We start from the raw sequence: 24,769 nt of genomic DNA on the forward strand, positions 1-24,769 counted from the left end.
CCTTAGATCACAGTGACTGAACCAGAGCTGCTGCTTGTATCCACGGAAACCAGATAAATCTAGTGTCAGTTTCCTAAATGCAGTCAGATACTTCTTCGCTTCCTCATTATTATTGCCTACTTTCTAATATGGGCCGTGGCACACAGGTCCTAGGGACCTTAGGTTTTGATTAGCTATTTAGAAATGGAGGGGGTTTGGCCTGGAGAGGAGAGTAAGGCTTTAAAGAGACTGAACCGTCCTCCTCTTCTCCCTTCCTCCTGATTGTTGTGAATTCATTCCTACTTGCTGGGGCCTCTGAAATTACTGGTCTCATGGTAACGTTTGTCCTGCGTGCCCTTGTGAAGAAGTCAAAATATTGGAGCTATAAAGCTTTGGTTTGGGTAGATAGGGAGACATGTGTTATGAATCAGATGGTTTTACTTTTTCAATTCCTAAATTATTACATATAATACTTCATGGTAATTTGTTAACTTACAGTTAATAATGTGTGCTTTCCACTACATATTTTGTAGGGTAAATGAGATATTCAAGAAGCCCCACCAAATCAGTTTCCTTTGTTAACAGATGCCTTGTGGCAGTGTTTGTGACTAGCTTGGATTGGAGCCTAGCCTTTTTAGTGTCTGTGTTCAGCAGATGCTTTTATTTCATATGTTGTTGTTGGGTTTCTTTGACGTCTTTTTTTTTTTTTTTAATTTTTTAATTGAAGGAAAATTGCTTTACCATGTTGTGTTGGTTTCTGCCATACAGCAATGCAAATCAGCCAAAGTTATACATATATTACTTCCCTCTTGAACCTCCCTCCCCTCCCCCCATTCCTTAACTTCTTAGAAGCTGTTTTTAAAACTTCAGCCTTCTTGTGAGAGTGTGTTGGTTTTGTGTTTTAAGAGCATATATCTAGAAGACAAGAGTGTGTATAGCCATATGCATTTCAGCCTCAGGACTAAACAGCTGATGAGAACTGAGAGAGGAAGTAGCCTTAGGCTTTAGAGTAGTTGACACACACCTGTGAAGGGGGACCTCCATTTGTTGTGTGGCTGCTGTACCACCTTCTGTTTGACTGTATAATGTGTGCACAGTACTCTAGTGTATGTACCTTTGGGGGGTATTGCTATGCTAAGTCACTTCAGTCGTTTCCGACTCTGTGCGACCCCATAGACGGCAGCCCACAGGCTCCCCCGTCCCTGGGATTCTCCAGGCAAGAACACTGGAGCGGGTTGCCATTTCCTTCTCCAATGCGTGAAAGTAAAAAGTGAAAGTGAAGTCACTCAGTTGTGTCCAACTCTTAGCGACCTCATGGACTGCAGCCTACCAGGCTCCTCCATCCATGGGATTTTCCAGGCAAGAGTACTGGAGTGGGGTGCCATTGCCTTCTCCATTTGGGGTATTACCTGAGATCAAAATGAAACAGACTGATCTTTTGCTAAATGTTGCTGATAACTGTAGTTTTCATAGCTGGCATGTTATTATGGCCTCAGGGTGCTTGTAAGTGCTTTCAAATTTACAGAACTCTGTCCTCCTCATATGGAGACATTTTGGATCTCTCCTGAGCAGGCTTGCATCTAAGCTACACACAGTCCTGGTGGCAGCTGTCACTGCCATTGACTTTCCCCATATGTGTGTGTACCTGTGTACATGCACGCAAACATGAATCTGCTTGCTTTTCTTTCTCCTCTTTAAATTCTTCTATCTCCTTTCCATGATGCTTCTCACTTTTTGAACAGTTCCCCAGCTTGGAGTTTTAGTCCTTTACAGCCAGTGAGAATGTTTTTTCTTTGTTGACTATAAATGGAACCGTTATCTTTTAGACATAGGCTCCAAGTTGTGGCAGTCAACTTTGTCCTCCTTTTTTATACTTTGTCCTCCTCTTGCAGCCCATTTTGAAACTTCTGGGTTCCATCATCTTGATTATTAATGATGTTATAAATGTACACACTGGAGAAAAAGTGTTGCACTAACATAGTTAGGTCAGATGAGGGACAAGGATTCATAGCCTGGAGCATCAGTTCCCACACTTGAGTGGGCTTCAGCATCTCCAAGAAGGCTTGTTAAACAATCTTCTATCTACTACCAGTCTTCAGATTCATTAGATCTGGAAAGTACCTGAGAATTTGCATTTCCAACAAGTTCCCAGGTTGTGTGGATGCTGCTAGTCCAGGGACGACACTGAGAACCACTGGACTGAAGAACAGTCGGAAGCTCATCAGTGAACTCGCTTTTCTGTGCTCCTTTACCCAGCACAGAGTCCCAGTGCCTGCCTTTTCTCAGCTCTTCTCAAATTAGTCCTGAGAAATCTGTATGCAGGTCAAGAAGCAAGTTAGAACCAGACATGGAACAACAGACTGGTTCCAAATTTGGAAAGGAGTATGTCAAGGCTGAATATTGTCACCCTGCTTATTTAACTTATATGCAGAGGACATCATGTGAAATGCTGAGCTGGATGAAGCACAAGCTGGAATCAAGATTGCCAGGAGAAATATCAATAACCTCAGATATGCAGATGACACCACCCTTATGGCAGAAAGTGAAGAAGAACTAAAGAACCTCTTGATAAAAGTGAAAGAGGAGAGGGAAAAAGTTGGCTTAAAATTCAGCATTCAAAAAACGAAGATCATGGCATCCGGTCCCATCATTCCATGGTGATTAGATGGGGAAACAATGGAAACAGTGGCTGACTTTATTTTTGGGAGCAGATGGTGACAGCAGCCATGAAATTAAAAGACGCTTGCTCATTGGAAGAAAAGCTATGACCAACCTAGACAACATATTAAAAAGCAGAGACATTACTTTGCCAACAAAGGTCCATCTAGTCAAAGCTGTGGTTTTTCCAGTAGTCATGTATCAATGTGAGAGTTGGACCATAAAGAAAGCTAAGCACCAAAGAATTGATGCTTTTGAACTGTGGTGTTGGAGAAGATTCTTGAGAGTCACTTGGATTGCAAGGAGATCCAACCAGTCTGTCCTAAAGGAAATCAGTCCTGAGTATTCATTGGAAGGACTGATGCTGAAGCTGAAGTTCCAATACTTTGGCCACCTGTGTGAAGAACTGACCCACTGAGAAGACCCTGATGCTGGGAAAGATTGAAGGCAGGAGAAGGGGATGACAGAGGATGAGATGGTTGGATGGCATCACTGACTCTATGGACATGTGTTTGAGCAAGCTCCAGGGGATGGTGATGGACAGGGAAGCCTGGTGTGCTGCAGTCCATGGGGTCGGACACGACTGAGCAACTGAACTGAACTCAAATGATAACATATGGACGTCTGTTTTAAAGTATGCAAGTCTAGTCAATCTGATTTCAAATAACATTGCAGTAAAAGTAAGCCTGTGTATTACTCACATTTTAGTTAGCATGAAACTGAAAACTGGTCTCCTTAGTAACTGGCCTCATCATCTCCTTTCCATTAGAGATTAATTTGAGACTTGTTTCTAATTGAAATTTATTTTTCTCATGTTGTAATAATTATATTTAATTGTTAAGTCTACACTTATATTTTGAGTATTTCAAATTTTTTACCATATACTTTCAGTTTTAATTACTGGATTAAATATACGTTAGAAATAACTTAAGAAAAATTTAAAATGGAAAAATAGTAATTTAAGAAAATATGGTGTTAATAGAATCTATCTACTTGAAGAATGAAATTGTCCACAGACATTTTCTTTTAAGTGACCAGTAACCAACACTAGCAACCCCCCTTTTTTTACATTTTTAAAACATTTATTTATTTTTAATTGGAGGATAATTGCTTTACAATATTGTGTTGGTTTCTGCCATTCATCAACGTGAATCAGCCATGGGTATACATACGTCCCTTCCCTCTTGAACCTCTGTCCCACCCCTGTAGGTTGTCACAAAGCCCCGGCTCAAGTTCTCTGCGTCACGCAGCGAACTCCCTCTGGCTGCCTGTTTTACGTATGGCAAATGTATGTGTTTTCAGGCTACTCTCTCCATTTGTCCCACCCTCTCCTTCACCCACTGTGTCCGCAAGTCTGTTCCCTATGTCTGGATCTCCATTGCTGCTCTGCAAATAGCTTCATCAGGACCATCTTTGTACATTCCATATATATGCATTAATATACGATATTTTTCTCTTTCTGACTTACTTCATTCTGCATAATAGGCTCTAGGTTCGTCTGCCTCATTAGAACTGACTCAGATGTGTTCCTTTTTATGGCTGGGAGCCTCTTCTTGAAGCCTTCCTTAAATTGTCTTTTCACTATAATTATCTTTAATGTCCAGAGTTTATAATTCAGGGCCTTCTCCCAGACTGAAGTTTATAAATTCTCAGTTGGCTTGTGAGGCTAGTAGGAGTACTTTTTCTTGTCTGATATGGTTTCTGGGAAAACTTCATTCAAGTCCTCAGTGGTCATCTGATCAAGTGTTATTAAGTTCCTCATCTTCTCCAGCTCTTTCTCATATTCCTCAATTCTGGTCTTTGAGAGAGACAGAAATTCAGCACAGCTTTTCACATCTTCTTTTTCTTCAGTGTGTACCTGGGCAGTGTATTTATCCTCTGGCATAGGAAACTTCGGGGCATTAACTCCTTCTCAAAGTCATCTTTCAAGCCAGCCTTTGCCACATTGGCCTTGCAAGCCCAGTCAAGGGCAGGTGGTTTCTCAGGCAGGTTAGCCAACCTGGAGGTATGGGTCTCATTCCAGAATTTCAAGGAATTAGCAGTGGCCTTTGGGAGATAATCTCCCTGAAAGCTACCCAGTCAATGGCTTTTAGAGCAAGTTTCCATCCAACCATCTTGAGGACCTTTATTGACCCGGGGCCCACAGTCCACAACAGGCTTCCTGAATTTATAAAATGTTCCTCTTTTAATGATTACATTGGAAAATTTGCTTACATCGAAAAAATATATATATTTACCTGTGCTGTATTTTTAAATCAGAAATAGTTTTTTATCTAGAGAGTCTGAGAATACAAATTCTATTTAGATTATGTGGGAAAGATCCTTAACATCTAATATATAAAACTTTTCTATCAGAATAATTTTTCAGTTTTCATTATTCTATAAACATTAAGTCTCAGTCTTTGAAATGTATCAGTTTTATGTAATTTATTCTAATTAAAGCCTAGCATGTATAATGATGCAATCCCCACACCACCACAACCACCGCTGGGTAGTGGTACTCCCTAGTGTACTAGGGCCCTTTTAAAGGCTATATCCTTGTTCTGTAACGGCGATTATATTCCACTGTAATTTCTAACAGATGATGGGTTTGGAGGTTCAACATTTTTCCCTTTCTTTCTCTCTCAGTTTTGAGGAGGAAACATCTCTAGATAATGTAGAAAGAGTCACTAATATAAAGTATGACTGTTGATTCTACCCTTAACATGCGGTGTTTAGTCCATTGTTTTCTGTTGAATTCTAGCAGTGCTTATTTTAACTTTTGCGTTTTTCTTTTTTTATGTTAAAGGAGAACTCTGAAAAGAATGAAAGTAAGATAAACAAAAAGAAAACTGTAAATACACATTCTGCATTGTTTAGGAGATAAATGTTAGGTCTCTCTTAGAGAACTTGGAAGACACTGGCGATGGTGATGAGCCCATACTGGTGGGCATGGGACACTTTCCTGCCAGGTGTCTTACTGAACTTTGAATTCATGACAGTGGCATCCCTGAAATAATTGCTCAAATCTCAGATTGAAATCAGAAAACATTTCATTCAGTTACTTAAAAGATTTTTTTCTTTTTGTACATAAGATCATCTGAAAAATCTGTCTATGAGTCTGGGCTAATGAAAACAACCCATATATTTTCAGGCATAATCTTATTACTTAAATAGCAATTTCTGTCATAATCTTATTATTTTTGAAGTTATCAGTGTCATTTAAATTCTCATTACCCTTTGGCTCAAAATAGGAAAAATATGTATGTATGCTCAGTCATGTTTGACTCTTTGTGAGCCAGTGGACTGCAGCCCACCAAGCTCCTCTGCCCATGGGATTTCCCAGGCAAGAATACTGGAATGGGTTGCCATTTCCTTCTCCAGGGGATCTTCCTGACCCAAGAATCGAACCCACATCTCTTGTGTCTCCTGCATTGGCAGGCAGATTCTTTACCACTGAGTCACTGGGAAGCCCAAAGAGAAGCAGCTGCCAGGAGAGACAGACAGGGTACTTACTTTGATAATACCACTGGTAGTAAAAATGAAAGGAGTAGGGAAGAGTTAATTTGGGTTCTTTCATTAAAACATCGAAGTATGTACAGAAATGTTTTCCATCAGAGCCTTCAGGTGATTAAAAAGCTAGGTAGGTTCTTAACAAAGCAGAAACTCTTTTGAGCTGTGTGCTCAGTCCTGCATACTGTTCAAAGAAGGGTGCTTCCACACGGTCAGAAGCTCGAGGGAAAACAAGATACATGCTGCCTTCAGGGAACAATTGTTCTCCAGCCCTGCACATTTTAATAAGTTACTTTATTTACTGGTTATTCAAAGCAGTAAAATTTTAAGCATACTAGTGAAAATTTTTCTAAATGAGTAAACTATAGAGGGAAATAGTCTCTGTGAAAAAACTATGTTTTCAGTCAGTCAAAGTGAGGTGGTCTAGGGAGCGTGGTCAAAGCATGGCTCTGCTTCTCCGCAGCTCTGTGACCTAGACAGCTTTCTTAACCTCTTTGTCACCTCATCTTTGCTGTTGTTCAGTTGCTTAGTTATGTCCGACTCTTCGCCACCCCACGGACTGTAGCTCACCAGGCTTCCCTGTCCTTCAGGGTGTCCTGGAGTTTGCTCAAACTCATGTCCATTGAATCAGTGATGCCATCCATCCATCTCATCCTCTGTCTCCCCTTTCTCCTGCCTTCAATCTTTCCCAGCATCAGGGTCCTTTCCAATGAGTTGGCCCTTCGCATCAGGTGGCCAAAGTATTGGAGCTTCAGCATCAGTCCTTCCAGTGAATATTCAGGGTTGATTTCCTTTCGGATTGACTGGTTTGATCTCCTTGCTGTTCACAGGACTCTCAAGAGTCTTCTCTAACATCACAGTTAGAATGCATCAATTCTTCAGCACTCAACCTTCTTTATGGTCCAACTCTCACATCCATACATGACTACTAGAAAAACCATAGCTTTGACTATATGGACCTTTATTGGCAAAGTGATAACTCTCCTGTTTTCATATGTTGTCTAGATTGGTCATAGCTTTCCTTCCAAGCAGCAAGTGTCTTTTAATTTCATGACTGCAGTCACCATTTGTAGTGATTTTGAAGCCCAAGAAAATAAAGTTTCTCACTGTTTCCATTTTCCCCATTGTGTTTGCCATGAAGTGATGGGATTGGATGCCATGATCTTTGTTTTTTGAATATTGGGTTTTAAGCCAGCTTTTTTACTCACCTCTTTGACTTTCATCAAGAGCCTCATCTTTTTTTCTTTTTCTTTTTTTAATATAAATTTATTTATTTTAACATGAGACTAATCATACCACCTGCCTCATAGCCTCCTAGTGTTAAGATTGAATGAAATAATGCACATAAGGCTCTTAGCTCAAGATCTGGGATGTAGTTAATGCTCCAAAGTATTGGCTGCTGTCATTATTACTGTTTTTTCATTTGTTTCAATTTTTTTTTTTGGTTTCAAAATTTTAAAGGAAAAATCTATGTTTTCCTCAATAGGAAATATCTTTTAAAATGAATTAACTACATTAAGTTATTTAGAATTCAATTGTGGTATTTTCTAATACATCAAGTTATGGCCTCTTAAACTGTTTTGTATAGCCAAGTAGTAACCTTACAAAGCACTCTAGGTAATTTTAAGAATACATAATACCTGCCACATCTAGAATTTACAGTGTAATGAGGATGCCCTTGAAATAGCTCCATGCTTCTCTGATATGCTACTTTACTTTTGCTTTACTCTGTTTATCAGGAGGCAGTGTGACCTGGGTTGAAAGCATAACCAGATGCTTTCATTTACCAGGGATTTAACCTTGGGCAAGTGGCTTAACTTCTCTGGATACATTTCATTATCTTTAACATAAAGGTTTAGGATTAAATGGTTTCTAAGTTTCTTCTTTTTTTTTTTAATGTGGGTTTTTTTTTTTTTTTTTTATGTAGTTTTTTTTTAAATACAGTTGGTTGACAGTATTCTGTTAGTTTCAGGTGTACAGCAAAGTGATTGAGTTATATATATATATATATATACATCTTTTTCATATTCTTTTTCATTATGGCTTATCACAGGATACTAAATATAGTTCCCTGTACTATATGGTGGGACTTTGTTGATTATCTGTTGTGTATATAGTAGTTTGTATCTGCTAATCCCGAACTCCTAATTTATCCCTCTCCTACCCTTTTCCCCTTTGGTGACTGTAAGTTTGTGTTCTGTATCTATGAATCTATTTCTGTTTTTTAAATAAGTTCATTTGTATCTTTTTTTTTTAGATTCTACATATTTCTAAGTTCCTTTCGGTTATATAAATCTGTTTCCAAAAAATGATCCCTTAATTTTCCAAGTGGCATAATTCACTGTTTTCTATATTAATGAAGTAATTAATGAACTAATACTCAGAAAACTGTTTTGTCTTTTCATGATGTTACAGAATTATTTGAGTTTCTGTTTTGAGAAGAGCAGACTGAACTTAGGACAGCAAACATAGTGTCTGGGTTTAATTAGGACAGCCAGAAAATGCTCCCTTCTATAAAAGGGCCCAAAAGAATCACTGCACATTTGGCTCTTTGTCCTACTGAATGAGGGGCTTCCCTGGTGGCTCAGATGGTAAAGGATCTGCCTGCAATGCAGGAGACGCAGGTTCAATCCCTGTGTCAGGAAGAAGGAATGGCAACCCACTCTAGTATTCCTGCCTGGAGAATCCCATGGACAGAGGAGCCCGGCAGGATACAGTCCATAGGGTCGCAAAAGAGTCAGACACAACTTAGCAACTTAAACAACAAATATTGTATGATCTAGATTTAATGTCAGAAAGCTGTAAGCAGTGTACACTTAGCAGTCATTTGTTGATAAAAATATTCACAGACATTGATAGTTTATAGTTTTTAATGATAGTTTATAGCTTTATAGTTTTTTGACAGAAACAGAATACCTCCTGTTCAGGTCATGCTGTCACGAATTCATCCTGGAGAGTAACAGCCAAACAGATCTTCCATGCTAGCTTTTACCTTGTGTGTGATGAGATGCAGAGCACCTGAAACATTCCACGATGACTTACTGTGTGCTCAGGAGCTGTTTTACATCTCTGATTGAATAGGGTTAGACAAGAACACTGCATTGGGTAGAAACTGACTTCAGACATTTACAGGGGTCTTCAGTGGCCAGGGCAAAACTTGGTGAAATTCCTTCAAAATTCCTCAGAGAACTCAGAATGGATGGACTTGAGAGTACTCCTCACTTGTAGACCTTACTTTATCCTCATATACAAGTGTATCCAGAACCATGCAATCAAAGGCAGTTACCCACTAAATAGGGAAATATTTGATGAGTGTGTATTAAATCTTTATATCTGCTGGTAGACATTTAGATGTTTGTCAGAGTGTGACAGAGAAATTAAATTCATAGTAGTAATCTCTGGAGATTTATGGAATACAGTTAGAAACACTAAATTATGCATTCTCTTCTGCAAGGTTCTTAACAGTCAGACCTTCACACCCTTCCTCCCCTTTTCCTAATACAGTCTTCTTATACTTCTATTAAAAAACCCATTATATATAGCATTTGGAAACTATAGGACCAAATCAAGGAAATAATTATTTCTTCCAGACACAGTTAAAGCCAGTAACAGGGTTACTCTGAGTTCTCAAGATAGGGTGCTGCTTTTAGATGCTGCACAATCCCTGTGCTTCATGAACTTAAAGTACAGTGAGGAGAAACAAGGAGAAACAAGGATAGTGAAGTCTAAATTTAAATCGTATCTTTGAGATTTTTTGAAATTTTGTTTTAGAAAGTATGAATGCTGTAAATAAAGTACACTTTTTATGTTTACCTAATTTTCACATATGCTTCACTAGATTTGGACCTTAACATTGTGTTCTTAGCTGATTTGAATTTTCCTTTATTTCATTTATTCTGCTGTCATTAACTAAAAATGGCAGCAAAAAAGGGGTGGGTGAGATTAAAGCATATTATGTATTTCGTATCCCTTTTAGTGAGATGAAGGTTTTATTTTATGCGACCTGTGAAAATCCTATGTTGGAACTGTGCATGGGTATACTAAGTGTATATTCCTTCATTTCCTGCTTTTGTCTTGTTTTTGTTCTGCAGTTGGGTGACAACTGAGAGAAACAAAGGAATAGACACCTGTTCTGCACCCCCACCCCCCACCCCAGAGCAACAGGTGCCTTTTGTTCTCTATGGTCTCAATTCAGCCAGTGATTTGTCACATCATGGGTGTCTTATCCTTTTGTTTAAAGGTTATTTATTGAAGAGACTCCCATTGTACACAGTATAACAACATGATGTGTTCTAGAACTAGATTGAAAAACAGTCTGTAATTAGCTGACAGTAATTAACACTTTCAGGATACCACTTTGATTTTGTAATCATCTGCTGGTAAAATGAGCTAAATTATCTTCTGAAATTTACCCAGAATGGTTTTTTTCACCAGTGCACACTTGCATGCTCTCTCTGTAAGCAGGAGCTGAATCAGTTTGAGAACTCAGAAGGTACCAACAAACTTTCTACCAAGAATGACCACTGTTAGTATTTTGAAACCATGCTCACTTTAGATTTGGCATTGCCACTCCCTTCCCTTTTTTTCTTTAAACTGTTATTTGCTGAACAGTATCATAAGTTCAAATAACTTTTTAGGTACTATTCTATTTTTAAATTGCAAAGAATTTATTTTTCAAACACATTCTAAAATTCAGTGTTAAGTTTCTGAAACAAAACTGCAGTGAAATATTTTATTATTTACTTCCTAGATGCTAATCTTGCAAAGTTTATGGTGACTTTCAGTGAATATGGAAATTCATTAAATTCCTACTTTACCTCTTTGATCAAGGATAAGCATTATTTTGAGTTCTTGAGGCCAAAAAGAATTATGTACAGGCATGCCTTGGATATTTTACAGTTCAGTTCCAGACCACTGGAACTGGTAAAGCAAGTCAAACAAATTTTTTCGTTTCCTAGTGCATGTAGAAGGCAATGGCACCCCACTCCAGTACTCTTGCCTGGAAAATCCCATGGACGGAGGAGTCTGGTAGGCTGCAGTCCATGAGGTCGCTACGAGTTGGACACAGCTGAGCGACTTCGCTTTCACTTTTCACTTTCATGCATTGGAGAAGAAAATGGCAACCCACTCCAGTGTTCTTGCCTGGAGAATCCCAGAGACGAGGGAGCCTGGTGCACTGCCATCTGTGGGGTCGCACAGAGTCGGACACGACTGCAGCAACTTAGCAGCAGCAGTGCATGTAGACGGAGAAGGCACTGACAACCCACTCCAGTACTCTTGCCTGGAAAATCCCATGGACGGAGGAGCCTGGTAGGCTGCAGTCCATGGGGTCTCACAGAGTCAGACACGACTGATCGACTTCACTTTCACTTTTCACTTTCATGCATTGGAGAAGGAAATGGCAACCCACTCCAGTGTTTCTTGCCTGGAGAATCCCAGGGACAGGGGAGCTTGGTCGGCTGCCGTCTATGGGGTTGCACAGAGTCAGACATGACTGAAGCGACTTAGCAACAGCAGCAGTGCATGTAGAAGTTATGTTTACACTGTATTATAGTCTGTTAAGTGTGCAATAGCATTATGTCTAAAAAAAACAATTTATGTGCCTTAATTTAAAAATACTTCTGGCTTAAAAGAAACTGTCATCTGATTACACAGGGTTGCCACAAACCTTTCAAATTGTAAAATCCACAGCATATGTGGAGCACAATAAAACAAGGTATGCTGGTCAGTGTATACCATAAGTGATGTGTTAGTTGATTAATGTGAAAAAAAACTACATTTAAATTATTCATATACAAATAGCTTTGACCTGTGATTTGATAATATTTAGCTGTTATATCCTATACATATTCATATTGTTTTTATGTTGATATTATCTTGATTTGTCTAAAACAAGTCATCTTAGTCAGGTGGGCTTATTTACTTCAATCCATTAATCTCTGATGATTATTTATTTAGTGATGGCTTTGTTAAATTAAGGAAACATAACATTAAAAAATGTTGACATATTAATATCTAATGAAAGGTAGAGAAATTGTTTTTATCTTCAGTTCAGTTGGTCAGTCGTGTCCGACTCTTTTCGACCCCATGAATTGCAGCACGCCAGGCCTCCCTGTCCATCACCAACTCCCGGAGTTCACTCAGACTCACATCCATCGAGTCAGTGATGCCATCCAGCCATCTCATCCTCTGCCATCCCCTTCTCCTCCTGCCCCCAATCCCTCCCAGCATCAGAGTCTTTTCCAATGAGTCAACTCTTCACATGAGGTGGCCAAAGTACTGGAGTTTCAGCTTTAGCATCATTCCTTCCAAAGAAATCCCAGGGCTGATCCCCTTCAGAATGAACTGGTTGGATCTCCTTGCAGTCCAAGGGACTCTCAAGAGTCTTCTCCAACACCACAGTTCAAAAGCATCAATTCTTCAGTGCTCAGCCTTCTTCACAGTCCAACTCTCACATCCATACATGACCACAGGAAAAACCATAGCCTTGACTAGCCGGACCTTTGTTGGCAAAGTAATGTCTTTGCTTTTGAATACTCTATCTAGGTTGGACATAACTTTTCTTCCAAGGAGTAAGCGTCTTTTAATTTAATGGCTGCAGTCACTATCTGCAGTGATTTTGGAGCCCAAAAAGATAAAGTCTGACACTGTTTCCACTGTTTCCCTATCTATTTGCCATGAAGTGATGGGACCGGATGCTATGACCTTCGTTTTCTGAATGTTGAGCTTTAAGCCAACTTTTTCAACTCTCCTCTTTCACTTTCATCAAGAGGCTTTTTAGTTCCTCTTCACTTTCTGCCATAAGGGTGGTATCATCTGCATATCTGAGGTTATTGATATTTCTCCCGGCAATCTTCATTTCAGCTTGTGTTTCTTCCAGTCCAGCGTTTCTCATGATGTACTCTGCATATAAGTTAAATAAGCAGGGTGACAATATACAGCCTTGATGTACTCCTTTGCCTATTTGGAACCAGTCTGTTGTTCCATGTCCAGTTCTAACTGTTGCTTCCTGACCTGCATACAGATTTCTCAAGAGGCAGGTCAGGTGGTCTGGTATTCCCATCTCTTTCAGAATTTCCCACAGTTTATTGTGATCCACACAATATGCCTGAAAGAGTCTTAAAACTCATTCTAGGCATTTCTTTGTACCAATCATCTGCATATATTTGACAATCAGAGACAAACTTTAATACTGTTTGAACCTTAGTATTGTTTCTGTCTACAATGCATAATGTTTCTCTAGTTAGCAGAATTTGAAAATAGAATGGTTTTGTTTAAAAATTGAAATATTAGACTTTTAAGAAATTGTTCGTGTCTGATTTTATTTTTCCATTTTTTTTTTTTAATTTTAATTTTTATATATATATATAATTTTAATTTTATTTTATTTTTAAACTTTACAATATTGTATTAATTTTGCCAAATATCGAAATGAATCCACCACAGGTATACCTGTGTTCCCCATCCTGAACCCTCCTCCCTCCTCCCTCCCCATACCCTCCCTCTGGGTTGTCCCAGTGCACCAGCCCCAAGCATCCAGTATCGTGCATCGAACCTGGACTGGCGACTCGTTTCACACATGATATTATACATGTTTAAATGCCATTCTCCCAAATCTCCCAACCCTCTCCCTCTCCCACAGAGTCCATAAGACTGATCTATACATCAGTGTCTCTTTTGCTGTCTCGTACACAGGGTTATTGTTACCATCTTTCTAAATTCCATATATAGGCGTTAGTATACTGTATTGGTGTTTTTCTTTCTGGCTTACTTCACTCTGTATAATAGGTTCCAGTTTCATCCACCTCATTAGAACTGATTCAAATGTATTCTTTTTAATGGCTGAGTAATACTCCATTGTGTATATGTACCACATCTTTCTTATCCATTCATCTGCTGATGGGCATCTAGGTTACTTCCATGTCCTGGCTATTATAAACAGTGCTGCGATGAACATTGGGGTACACGTGTCTCTTTCCCTTCTGGTTTCCTCAGTGTGTGTGCCCAGCAGTGGGAATCCTGGATCATAAGGCAGTTCTATTTCCAGTTTTTTAAGGAATCTCCACACTGTTCTCCATAGTGGCTTCTGATTCAGACCTTGAAACCAAGATCCAACTTCTCATCTTGCTGAGCATTTAGGGCATTATTAATATTTTATTTCATGTTATATTGTATATACCTGCCTAGAGTTTTAAAACACAATAGCCTGAAACAATAAGCATTTATTACCTCACAGTTTCTGTGATCATGACTCCCAGTACAGCTTAGCTGGGTGCCTCTGGCCCAGAGTCTCTCACGAAGCTGCAGCCGACTCATCACTCAAGACTGCAGTCATCTCCGAGTTCAACTTGGGGATAATTGCCTACAAGCTCATTAATGTGGCCACTGGTGAGCAACAGGCCCACAGTTGTTGGCTACAGAGGTCTTTGCTGCCTGACTCTCAATAGGATAGCTTATGTTATGGCACCTGGCTTCTTTCAGAGCTGAGAGCACAGAGATGAAGCCAGTCTCTTTGTAATGTGGAGTCAGAGGTGATGTTTATCACTTCTGCCATAGTTTATTGCTTAGAGGTGAGTTGCTGGTCTACACAGACTCAAGGGATGGTGATTCATCATACAGGGGCATGCATGCTGGGGGGTAGGGGATTTTTGTTTGTTTGTTTTGCTTTTTTAACTTTTATTGGAGTACAGTTGCTTTATAGGAGGTGGGGAGCTTAATGATTGCCTGCGGCATCTCTTGCAAGTACCTTGAACTTCTAAAATGTCCCACTTTTACTGTGTCGTTACATAGGATTAGGATGATAGAACTTCTGCTTAACTTGCTGTTGTCTTACGATCTTTATATAGAATGAGACTCCAGGAAGTGGTGCAATCAGGAGAAAGATAAAGGCATGTTCATTTGCAGTTTTACTTATATGGCCTTTTCTAGTTATTTAGATAAGGAACTTCGCTGAAACTCTAAAATACTATCAAAGTATGCAGTTGGGGATATTTTACCTCTCTTCATTATGTAAATTGTAACCGATTTATCTTGCTCAGTATTGGTAAAGGTTTTCAAGGTGTCATGAAAAGATGGGGATTTAAAGGCCAGCCGGCTACTCATGGTCAAACAAAAACCCACAGGAGGCCTGGAGCTATTTCAACTGGTGTAAGTATAAGTTAGCGATCCTCTTTTTAGTGGTGAAGATTCAGCTTTTGTGCATATGGTGCTTTGGTCTGTCTTTAGGATCAGGTCACATAATTTGAATCTTATTTCAGTTGGGTGCTAGTAAAAGTCACACTTCTATGGGTTCTGGCCTTTTTTACTTTCCAAAGCCAGACGTGAATTATCTGGTTATATCCTGTGTACTTACAGCCAATGTTCTCAGTACTGTCTGCCTACTTTCTTTCCCATCTCTGCCTCCCATGCTAAACTCTGAAGTCCACTAAAGTGATCAGGGATCAGAGTGCCCTTCCATCTGGCTTCACTGGTTCCTTAACAGATTTGTTTCTGCCTTAAAAGAGACCATTGGTAAAAGTTGTCAAGGACAATATAATGATAAAGGGGAAAGTAGTAGAGAAAGAAATGAGAAATAGACAATAGGGGCATAGGAAGGAGAGAAGGAGTTTTCTACTACTAATTCAGCCCTAGTGAACACCTCTCCCAAAGGTATAGCCTGAAGAACCTAGGGGAATGTTACTCTTTGGAGCATCAGAGGATGCAAGGTTAATTCTAAAGCTTGATAATGTATTCTACTTCTTATAAGAGAGATACAGTTGAAAAACACTCTTGAGTTAATTTCTCACCTAGCAGATTGTGCTGTCAAGCTGTTTAATTTTTTCCACTCTCTTGGCAAGGATGTTCTCTCATCCATTGCTAATGGAAATATAAAAGATTGTATTCTTTATGGGGGGAAATGTGGTGATATCTAACAAACTACCCACGTATTTGCTTTTGACACAGCAATCCTACTTCTCAGAGTTTACCCTAAAGATATTCTCCCCAAAATATAAAGATGCATTTGTACAAAATTAGTCATTGTAACAGTATTTGTTATTTATAGCCATAAATGTCCATACCTGGGAGTCGGGATGAACTCATCTGAACTCCCAGGTATAGTGGAATACTATGCAGCTGAAAAACAAACAGCAAGGTCGTTGTGAAACAATGACGTGATTTCCAGGATATAACAAATGCACACGTTACCTGCTTATTTTTGCAAAAAGAAGGATGAAAAAGATAAACCAGAAACTAATAAGATTGATTGCCTACTAAGGATGAGTTAGAATAGCGTTGAAGAGCTCAATAGTGGCAGGAGTGACACTGAAGATACACTTTTTTATTACACTTTTTACTTTGGAACCATGTTAATGTTTTACATATTCAAAGTAAAATAAAAACAGGGGTGGAGGGATCCATAAGGAAATATAAGAAAATAAACCTATTATTTCAGATGAGTAACAGACCCTCACTAAAATGGAGGTCTAGAGTGGACTAACTCAAGTAACTTGTGAACACAGTTGTTGGCTGTATACCCAGAATCTAAACTTAAAATGTTCTGTGTGCAACTATTGAGTTCTAATTATGTTTTTTGAAGTAGTGTTAATTAGCCATTCTGAGATAATTTTCTGTGAACTGTAGGATTGACCAGATGAATAAATATAATGATAATGGAAGCCAAGTTTCTCACTGTTAGAGATAACTGAGTCTGTCCTTCAGTCACTCTGCAGAAAGATAGTAACATCAGAAGCAGGGGTGGGAGAGTAGGACCATTCCAGCTGCCGTGGATGGATGGAGTTCAAGTCAGTTATTACAGAAGATTGGTGAGAACAGTCCAGGCAGTCCACATTTTTTCTTTGAAAGATATTGAGATGTGTTTGTATGTCCTTCTAAACACCTCGTTTGCTGCTCTCTTGTTACTGAAGTTTTCTCCTAAAGGTGTTCTCTGTCTGTGCTTTTATTGTTCTAATCTAATTTAGAAAGGGAATTTTCTAGGGGTAAATGTGACTAAGTCCATGTTCAGTTTTTTACTGGGGCCTAGCAAAATGGGGGGAGGGTGTGGAATATTTTTATGACTTATTTCTTATTTGCATTTTGGTTAGATTGTTACTGTTGGAAATTGAGAGGCACTACTTGAAAAGTGCTAATTTGGGTTCTCTTCTTTAGGATGTTGCCAGAGTCTGGCCTGGAACTAAAATGCCTGGACAGTTGGGGAATGTGGATAGGACAGCATTTGGACTAAAAGTAAGTTTCTGGAGCGACTCTTTTTAGGAATAAATTAATGCCTAAATGCAAATGCAACAGTATATGTATTTAACATGTGTCAGTGTATGGTTTTACAATTATTGAGGGGTGGGGCTATATGAGCTGTGTGTGTATGTGTGTGTGTGTGTGCATGTGTTGGAGTTGCTATCATATGTATACATTTAACATCCAAGCCTTGGAAAATGCACTCATTAAAAAGAAAAAGTTAATTATATATTATTTGACTTGAAAGATTTCCACAAGGTGTATGTGAAAAAATAAATATTCAGAACATTATGTGTAATACTCTTATAATAAGCATAAGCTCCCTACATACATGTTGCCACACCATGTAAACACAGAGTAGATGGTTATATACCAGATTATTTTTTATTAAATGTCAAATGTGTGGGTGGATGTGAGTGAGGAAAAGAAGAGAGGGAGACAATAGAGACAATCAAAATAGGAAAAAAAGTACTAAAAAAGCATTGTGTTATACATCCATTGTGAAATAATTATATATTTAAAAGAGGGGAGTTAAATTCACTCTCTTTGAACTTGAGGAATATATGTAATATCTAAGTGAAAATGAGTTGTAGATATTAGGTGGCATATAATTATATTTTTATTAAAACAACTAATCTGTGTATATGTGTGAAACACATAGAAAGTACATGAAGAAAATAAGCCATTCAAAAGAACCACCTCAGAAGATAATCATTGGTAACATTTTGGTGCACATTCTTATTCTAGATATATATTATTTATAAATTTTAATCAGCAGAAGTTTTTTAAATTTTATATAATTAAAAATAATAAATTTTTAAATTTATATAATTATTTTTCCTCTTCTATTACTTTTATATGTGCCAGTTCAGTTCAGTCTCTCAGTCGTGTCCAACTCTTTATGACCCCATGAACTGCAGCATGCCAGGCTTCCCTGTCCATCACCAACTCCCAGAGCTTACTCAAACTTATGTCTATCGAGTTGGTGATGCCATCCAACCATCTCATCCTCTGTCATCCCCTTCTCTTCCCACCTTCATCTTTCCCAGCATCAGGGTCTTTTCCAATGAATCAGTTCTTCACATCAGGTGGCCAAAATATTGGAGTTTCAGCTTCAGCATCAGTCCTTCCAATGAGTATTCAGGACTGATTTCCTGTAAGATTGACTGATTTGATCTCCTTGCAGTCCAAGGGACTCTCAAGAGTCTTCTCCAACACCACAGTTCAGAAGCATCAATTCTTCGGCACTCAGCTTTCTTTATAATCCAACTCTCAGATCCATACATAACTACTAGAAAAACTGTAGCTTTGACTAAATGGACCTTTGTCGACAAATCTGCTTTTTAACATGCTGTCTAGGTTGGTCATAGCTTTTCTTCCAAGGAGCAAGCATCTTTTAATTTCATGGCTGCAGTCACCATCTGCAGTGATTTTGGAGCCCAGGGAAATAGTCTTTCACTATTTCCATTGTTTCCCCATCTATTTACCATAAAGTGATTGGACCGGATGCCATGATCTTCATTTTCTGAATGTTGAGTTTTAAGTCAACTTTTTCACTCTTCTCTTTACACAGACATCTATTTGTATCTACTGTGTGTATTTTCTTTTCATGTGTGCATATGTGTGACAGGAGAGATTTCAGTTTCCCTAATATTTAACATTTACCCATGAGGTGTAGGTGAAACTGGATTTTCCCCCAAACCTTTTCTCAGTACTATTTCTTGACCATTCTCACTTGTATAAATGTTTTCCCCACATTTGTTTGAAGGCCTGTTTGAAGGCCATCTGCTTAGCACACTTTTTAAAAAAATTAGACCCAGAGAGATGATGGCTTCCCAGTTTCTAGTTGCAAGCTCATATTAACTAAAAATAAACTTGAATTTCCACTTGTTACTCTTAATGGTGCCAGCAGAATATTGAGATATCCTAGTAGTCTTGATTTTTCAGTCACATTTATACTTAAAATGAGAGTTTTCTACCACTTACATGAGACATGTGTTGTAGTATTACAACACAAGTCATCCATAGGATTTGAAATTTTTATTCTCATCCAATATTTTGAGTTGCTAACATGATTATGACTCCAGGCTACTTATAGCCTCAGCTTTTGTATTAATGTAAGTGTATTCTCATTACTTTCAACTCTTAAAGTTTGATTTTATTTCTACTTTAGGTATGGCGAATAAACACAAAACACAATATAATCTATGTCAATGGTTCTGTACCTGGACACAGAAATTGCTTAGTAAAGGTATGTGTAACGGTCTTTATTTTCTCTTGTTCAGAGATGTGGATGTGTGCCATGAGTTCTCTTCTCACCTATATGTGACTTGAAAATAAGTTGCTGTTTCCCCACGTGTTCTTTGCTAATTTTTCTACTTATGTAGGAGCACCTGAGTGAGAAAATTGCATAAAATAACCTATAGGTTATGTCTCTAAAACCATAAGCCCACACAAAGGGTAGGTCTAAGAGGCTCTTTAGAAATACAAAAAGGTTATTAGCAAAACTACTTATTAAAAATAACAATATATCTCCATCCTTCCAAAAACTTTTTCATTTTTAAAGAGTACTTTGACATGGGAACTGGAATTATGTGAGGTGAAAGTTAAATGAGAGTCAACAGGAAAGGTGGTTTGAAGTGAACATTTTGAGAGATTTATTATTATTACTAGCATTGCTCTATCTTTTCCTTGAAAATGCATTTTTGTGTTCAAACATGAAGATAAGAAAACATGTTGTATGAGATAGACTTGAAAAAAATTCTTAAGCTCTTAGAGACATTTTTTCCCATCAAATAAAAACAAAATAAATATTCAACCTGGGATTTAAGTCAACATAATACAAAATGAGAGATAACTTTTGAATTTTGAATTGTCCATTCTGAAAAGTGAACTTGTAGTAGAAGTGTATCAGCAGCTCCCAGAAATAGGCTCTTCATTATTCTAACAAGAACAACAGAATAGGCTGAAACTTAAATCCTAGATTTTTCCAGTCAGGTCAAGTAGGTTGCATTACTAGCATAAGGTACCAAATTTGTTTCAGTCTTCAGTTCAGTTCAGTGGCTCAGTCGTGTCCGACTCTTTGCGAGCCCATGAATCGCAGCACACCAGGCCTCCCTGTCCATCAACAACTCCCAGAGTTTACTCAGACTTACGTCCATCAAGTCAGTGATGCCATCCAGCCATCTCATCCTCTGTCGTCCCCTTCTCCTGCCCCCAATCCCTCCCACCATCAGACTTTTCCAATGAGTCAACTCTTCACATGAGATGGCAGAAGTACTGGAGTTTCAGCTTTAGCATCATTCCTTCCAAAGAAATCCCAGGGCTGATCTCCTTCAGAATGGACCGGTTGGATCTCCTTGCAGTCCCAGGGACTCGAAAGAGTCTTCTCCAACACCACAGTTCAGAAGCATCAATTCTTTGGCGCTCAGCTTTCTTCACAGTCCAAGTCTCACATCCATACACGACTACTGGAAAAACCATAGCCTTGAGTAGACGGACCTTTGTTGGCAAAGTAATGTCTCTGCTTTTGAATATGCTGTCTAGGTTGGTTATAACTTTTCTTCCAAGGAGTAAGCGTCTTTTAATTTCATGGCTTCAGTCACCATCAGTCTTACAGTAATTAAAATTCACTTTCTGACTTACCTGGTGGCTCAGATGGTAAAGAATCCACCTGCAATGCAGGCGCCCTGGGTTCGATCCCTGGGTTGGAAAGATCCCTGGAGGAGGGCATGGTAACCCACTCCAGAATTCTTGCCTAGAGAATCCCATGGACGGAGGAGCCTGGTAGGCTGCAGTCCATACGGTCACAAAGAGTTGGGCATGACTAAGTGACTAACACTTTCACTTTTCTGGAACTCTTCACTTCTTTGATTGAATTCTCATTTTTTTTTTAAGGGAAAAAAATACATTTGATTAATTATTGCAAGATTTGGGCAGGTTTTTGTTTTTTGTTTTGTTTTGGTTTTGGTTTTCAGGTTTTTAGGTTTAGGTGTTTCCAAGCTCCAGGTCACCCAAGTCATACTGGTACTGGAAGCCAGCAGATTATCACTGTGCTTCTCCTAACATTTTGGCCTCAGAATTCAATGCATTCCTTTCTCCAGATTTTGTTACATCATTTTAAATCACAACCTAATAAAAGAGAAAAAAAGGAAAATGACCATTTTTCATAATAGATTATACTAGATAGCAGATGACATTTTAAACATTGCCAAATCCTCCTTTTCTCTCCATTTGCTGTATACAGTTCTAGGCTAGTTTCCAGCTAAGAACTGCTCAGGTTTACCTCACTGTTGTCCTTGACACCAACAGGGATGAATAGGTCAACTACCTTGAAATACCATATGTACAGGGTTCAGATCTGGTTGTTATAAACAGTTTACAATCAACAACACTTACTATTTAGATTTTCCATCCACTTCAACAAAGATTGCTTCCAAAAACTCAATCCACTTAATGACTGGTGGCTTGCTATCACTGAAGATGTTCAGAAAGTACACTGAGGGCAATTCCAAAAGAGGAATCCAAATACATTTTGAGAAACTGTACCATCAGAGAAATGTCTGGCCACTTTGAAGTGTTAACACACTAGTAAATATATTTCCAACAAACAGATTTTGATAAAAGAACTCATCTTGAAAAAAGTCTTTGAAATATACTATCCTTTAACTGTCTTTATATTAAAGTGTGGGTTTAGGGGAGTGTTTTGTGGGTTTGTGCTTTAAATGTCAGAAGTTTGGTAAATATTCTGAAACTATTCACCCCACTTTGTCCATTCTTCCCAGTGATTCCATAGCAGGTGAATAAGGCCCTTGTCCTTGGGGGTCTAGGCTCTTCTTGCTGGACAGGCAGCCGCATCAATTCACTCACTCCACGGGAGCTTTTGGCTCCATCAGAATACAGAGTACTAGGCTGCCAATAACTTTTTTTTTTTTTCATTCTAAAGTTAGTAAGTGTCTTAGGGATAATAAAACCTGTTTAATCAATGTAAGCTTTTTGTTGTTGGAATTCACTAAATGTATTAAGAGAGCCTAAAGAACTGTTTTCTACAACATAATGTACTTACTATGCATGTGTACTTGTCCCTATATCCTGATTTATAATGTGAGTTTATTTTCAGTTTTGCCTGTTTCGTGTGTGTGTTCTACCTCCAGCTTTCCTAAAAAGGATTTGAACTGGTTTGCCAATATACGTAAATATAAAAGAATGAAAGAGAGAGTCCTGAAGGCAGGGAAATAATAAAGCCAGTGGTAAGATTCAGTACACAAAAACATGTACCAGCAACTTTGGCAAAAGATAGTGGAGTAGAGGGACCTTGAGTTCACTTCTTATGAGCATACCAAAACCACAACTAACTGCTGACCAACCATCAATTTAAAAAAAAAAAAAAGACTGGAACCTCCCAAAAAAGATACTCTACATCCAATGGTATAAAGAAGAAACTACAATGAGATGGTAGAGTGTGCACTTGTGATATAATCAAATCCTCTACCACCTGGCTACCCACAACCTGGAGAATGAGTATATCACAGAAGTTCTCCCACAGGAGTGAGTTCTGAACCTCCCCAGGCCTGACATCAGAAAGGAGCTCCCAGAGCATTTGGCTTTGAAGGCCAGCAGAGCTTGATAGCAGGAGCTCCACAGGACTGGGGGAAGCAGAGACCTTACTCTTGAAGAGAACATGCAAAATCTCATGTGCACCTGAAACCATGGCAAAAGCAGTCATTTCATAGGAGCCTGGGTCAGACCTACCTTGTGGTCTTGGAGGATTTCCTAGAAGTTGTCAAGCAGCTGGGTTCAACATGGGGATGTAAAAACCCGTGGCAGATATATTAGGGAGTATTCATCATGAACTATCATTGGAGGCTGATGTCTTGCTTGGGTCATTGGTACAAAGACCTGGCCCCACCCAACAGCTTGTAGGCTCCAGTGCTAGGACACCTGGAGGCCAAGCAACCAAGTGGGCAAAGACACAGCAGCATCCATCAACAGACAGGCTGCCTAAAGACTTCCTGAGCCCATAGCCACCTTTGGACATACCTCTTGATACAAGCCTACCCACCAGAGGGCCAAGAACCAGTTCTACCTATCAGTGAGTAGTCACCAACCGCTCTCCCTTCAAGAAGCCTGCACAAGCTTATAGAGCAGCCCCATCCAGCAGGGGACAGATACCAGAAACAAGAAAACTAAATCACACAGCCTGTGGAACTGAGTCTGCAAACAGATCAGATCGTCCGCTGGGGGCAACTGGTTCCTGAGCCTTTGATGATGAGCTAGGAGTGTACTGCTGGGATACACAGGACATCCCATATAGAGGGCCACTTCTCCAAGATTGAGAAACCTAACTAACGTACCACACACAAAGAAATACAAGTAGAAGTTTAGACAGAATGAGGCAACAGAGGAGTATGTTTCAGATGGAGGAACAAGATAAAACCCCAGAAGAATAACTAAGTGAAATGAAGTTTAGGCATTGTATTCAAGGAGTTCGAAGTAACGATTAAAAGATTATCCAAGAACTTAGAAAAAGAATGGATATGCAGAGCAAGTAGTTAGAAGTTTTTAACAGCCAGAAAATAAGCAAACAGAGATGAATAATGAGGACAATTGAAGAGACCTTTGGGCTAACATCAGAAACACTAACATTCTTATTATAGGGATCATAGAAGAGAGAAAGGGCATGAGAAAATATTTGAAGAGGTAATAGCTGAAATTTTCCGTAACTTGGGAAAGGAAACAATTACCCAAGTCCAGGAAGTGAAGAAGGCAATGGCAACCCACTCCAGTAGTCCTGCCTGGCAAAACCCATGGACAGAGGAGCCTGGTAAGCTGCAGTCCATGGGGTCGCTAGGAGTCGGACACGACTGAGCAACTTCACTTTCACTTTTCACTTTCATGCATTGGAGAAGGAAACGGCAACCCACTCCAGTGTTCTTGCTTGGAGAATCCCGGGGATGGGGGAGCCTGGTGGGCTGCTGTCTCTGGGGTCGCACAGACTCCGACACGACTGAAGCGACTTAGCAGCAGCAGTAGCAGCAGGAAGTGAAGAAAGTCTCATATAGGACTAACCCAAAGAGGGACACACCAGGACACATAAGAATCAAATTGACAATAATTAAAGATATAGAAAATATTAACAGCTACTAGGGAAAAACTATATACAAGTGAACTCCCATAAGACTGTCTGCTGATTTTTGAACAGAAATTCTGCAGGCCAGAAAAGAATGGCATGATACATTTAAAGTGATGAAAAAATCTATGAACAAGGATACCCAGCAAGACTCTCATTCAGATTTGATGGAGAACTCAGAAGCTTTACAGACAAGCAAAAGATAAAGATTTCAACATCACCAAACCAGCTTTATAGCAGATACTAAAGAAGTTCTCTAAGCAGAAAAGAAAAGGCCACAAT

The 24,769-nt window shown here is 39.1% G+C and overlaps 1 protein-coding gene and 1 pseudogene across 1 annotated transcript in view; one reads left to right on the forward strand and one right to left on the reverse strand.

Annotated features, from left to right (window-relative positions):
- MRPL3 (mitochondrial ribosomal protein L3) overlaps positions 1-24,769 on the forward strand; it is a 59,216-nt gene that overhangs the window by 24,723 nt on the left and 9,724 nt on the right. The window contains exons 7-9 of the mRNA XM_005888176.3: positions 15,168-15,276; positions 17,275-17,352; positions 19,532-19,609. Coding sequence (XP_005888238.1) covers positions 15,168-15,276; positions 17,275-17,352; positions 19,532-19,609 — 265 coding nt within the window. The remainder of the gene's footprint in view (positions 1-15,167; positions 15,277-17,274; positions 17,353-19,531; positions 19,610-24,769) is intronic.
- Positions 4,277-5,038, reverse strand: LOC102287949 (ATP synthase subunit d, mitochondrial pseudogene; annotated as a pseudogene).

Source organism: Bos mutus, chromosome 1 (assembly GCF_027580195.1).
Source record: "Bos mutus isolate GX-2022 chromosome 1, NWIPB_WYAK_1.1, whole genome shotgun sequence".
In the NCBI taxonomy this organism is placed as follows: Eukaryota; Metazoa; Chordata; class Mammalia; order Artiodactyla; family Bovidae; genus Bos; species Bos mutus.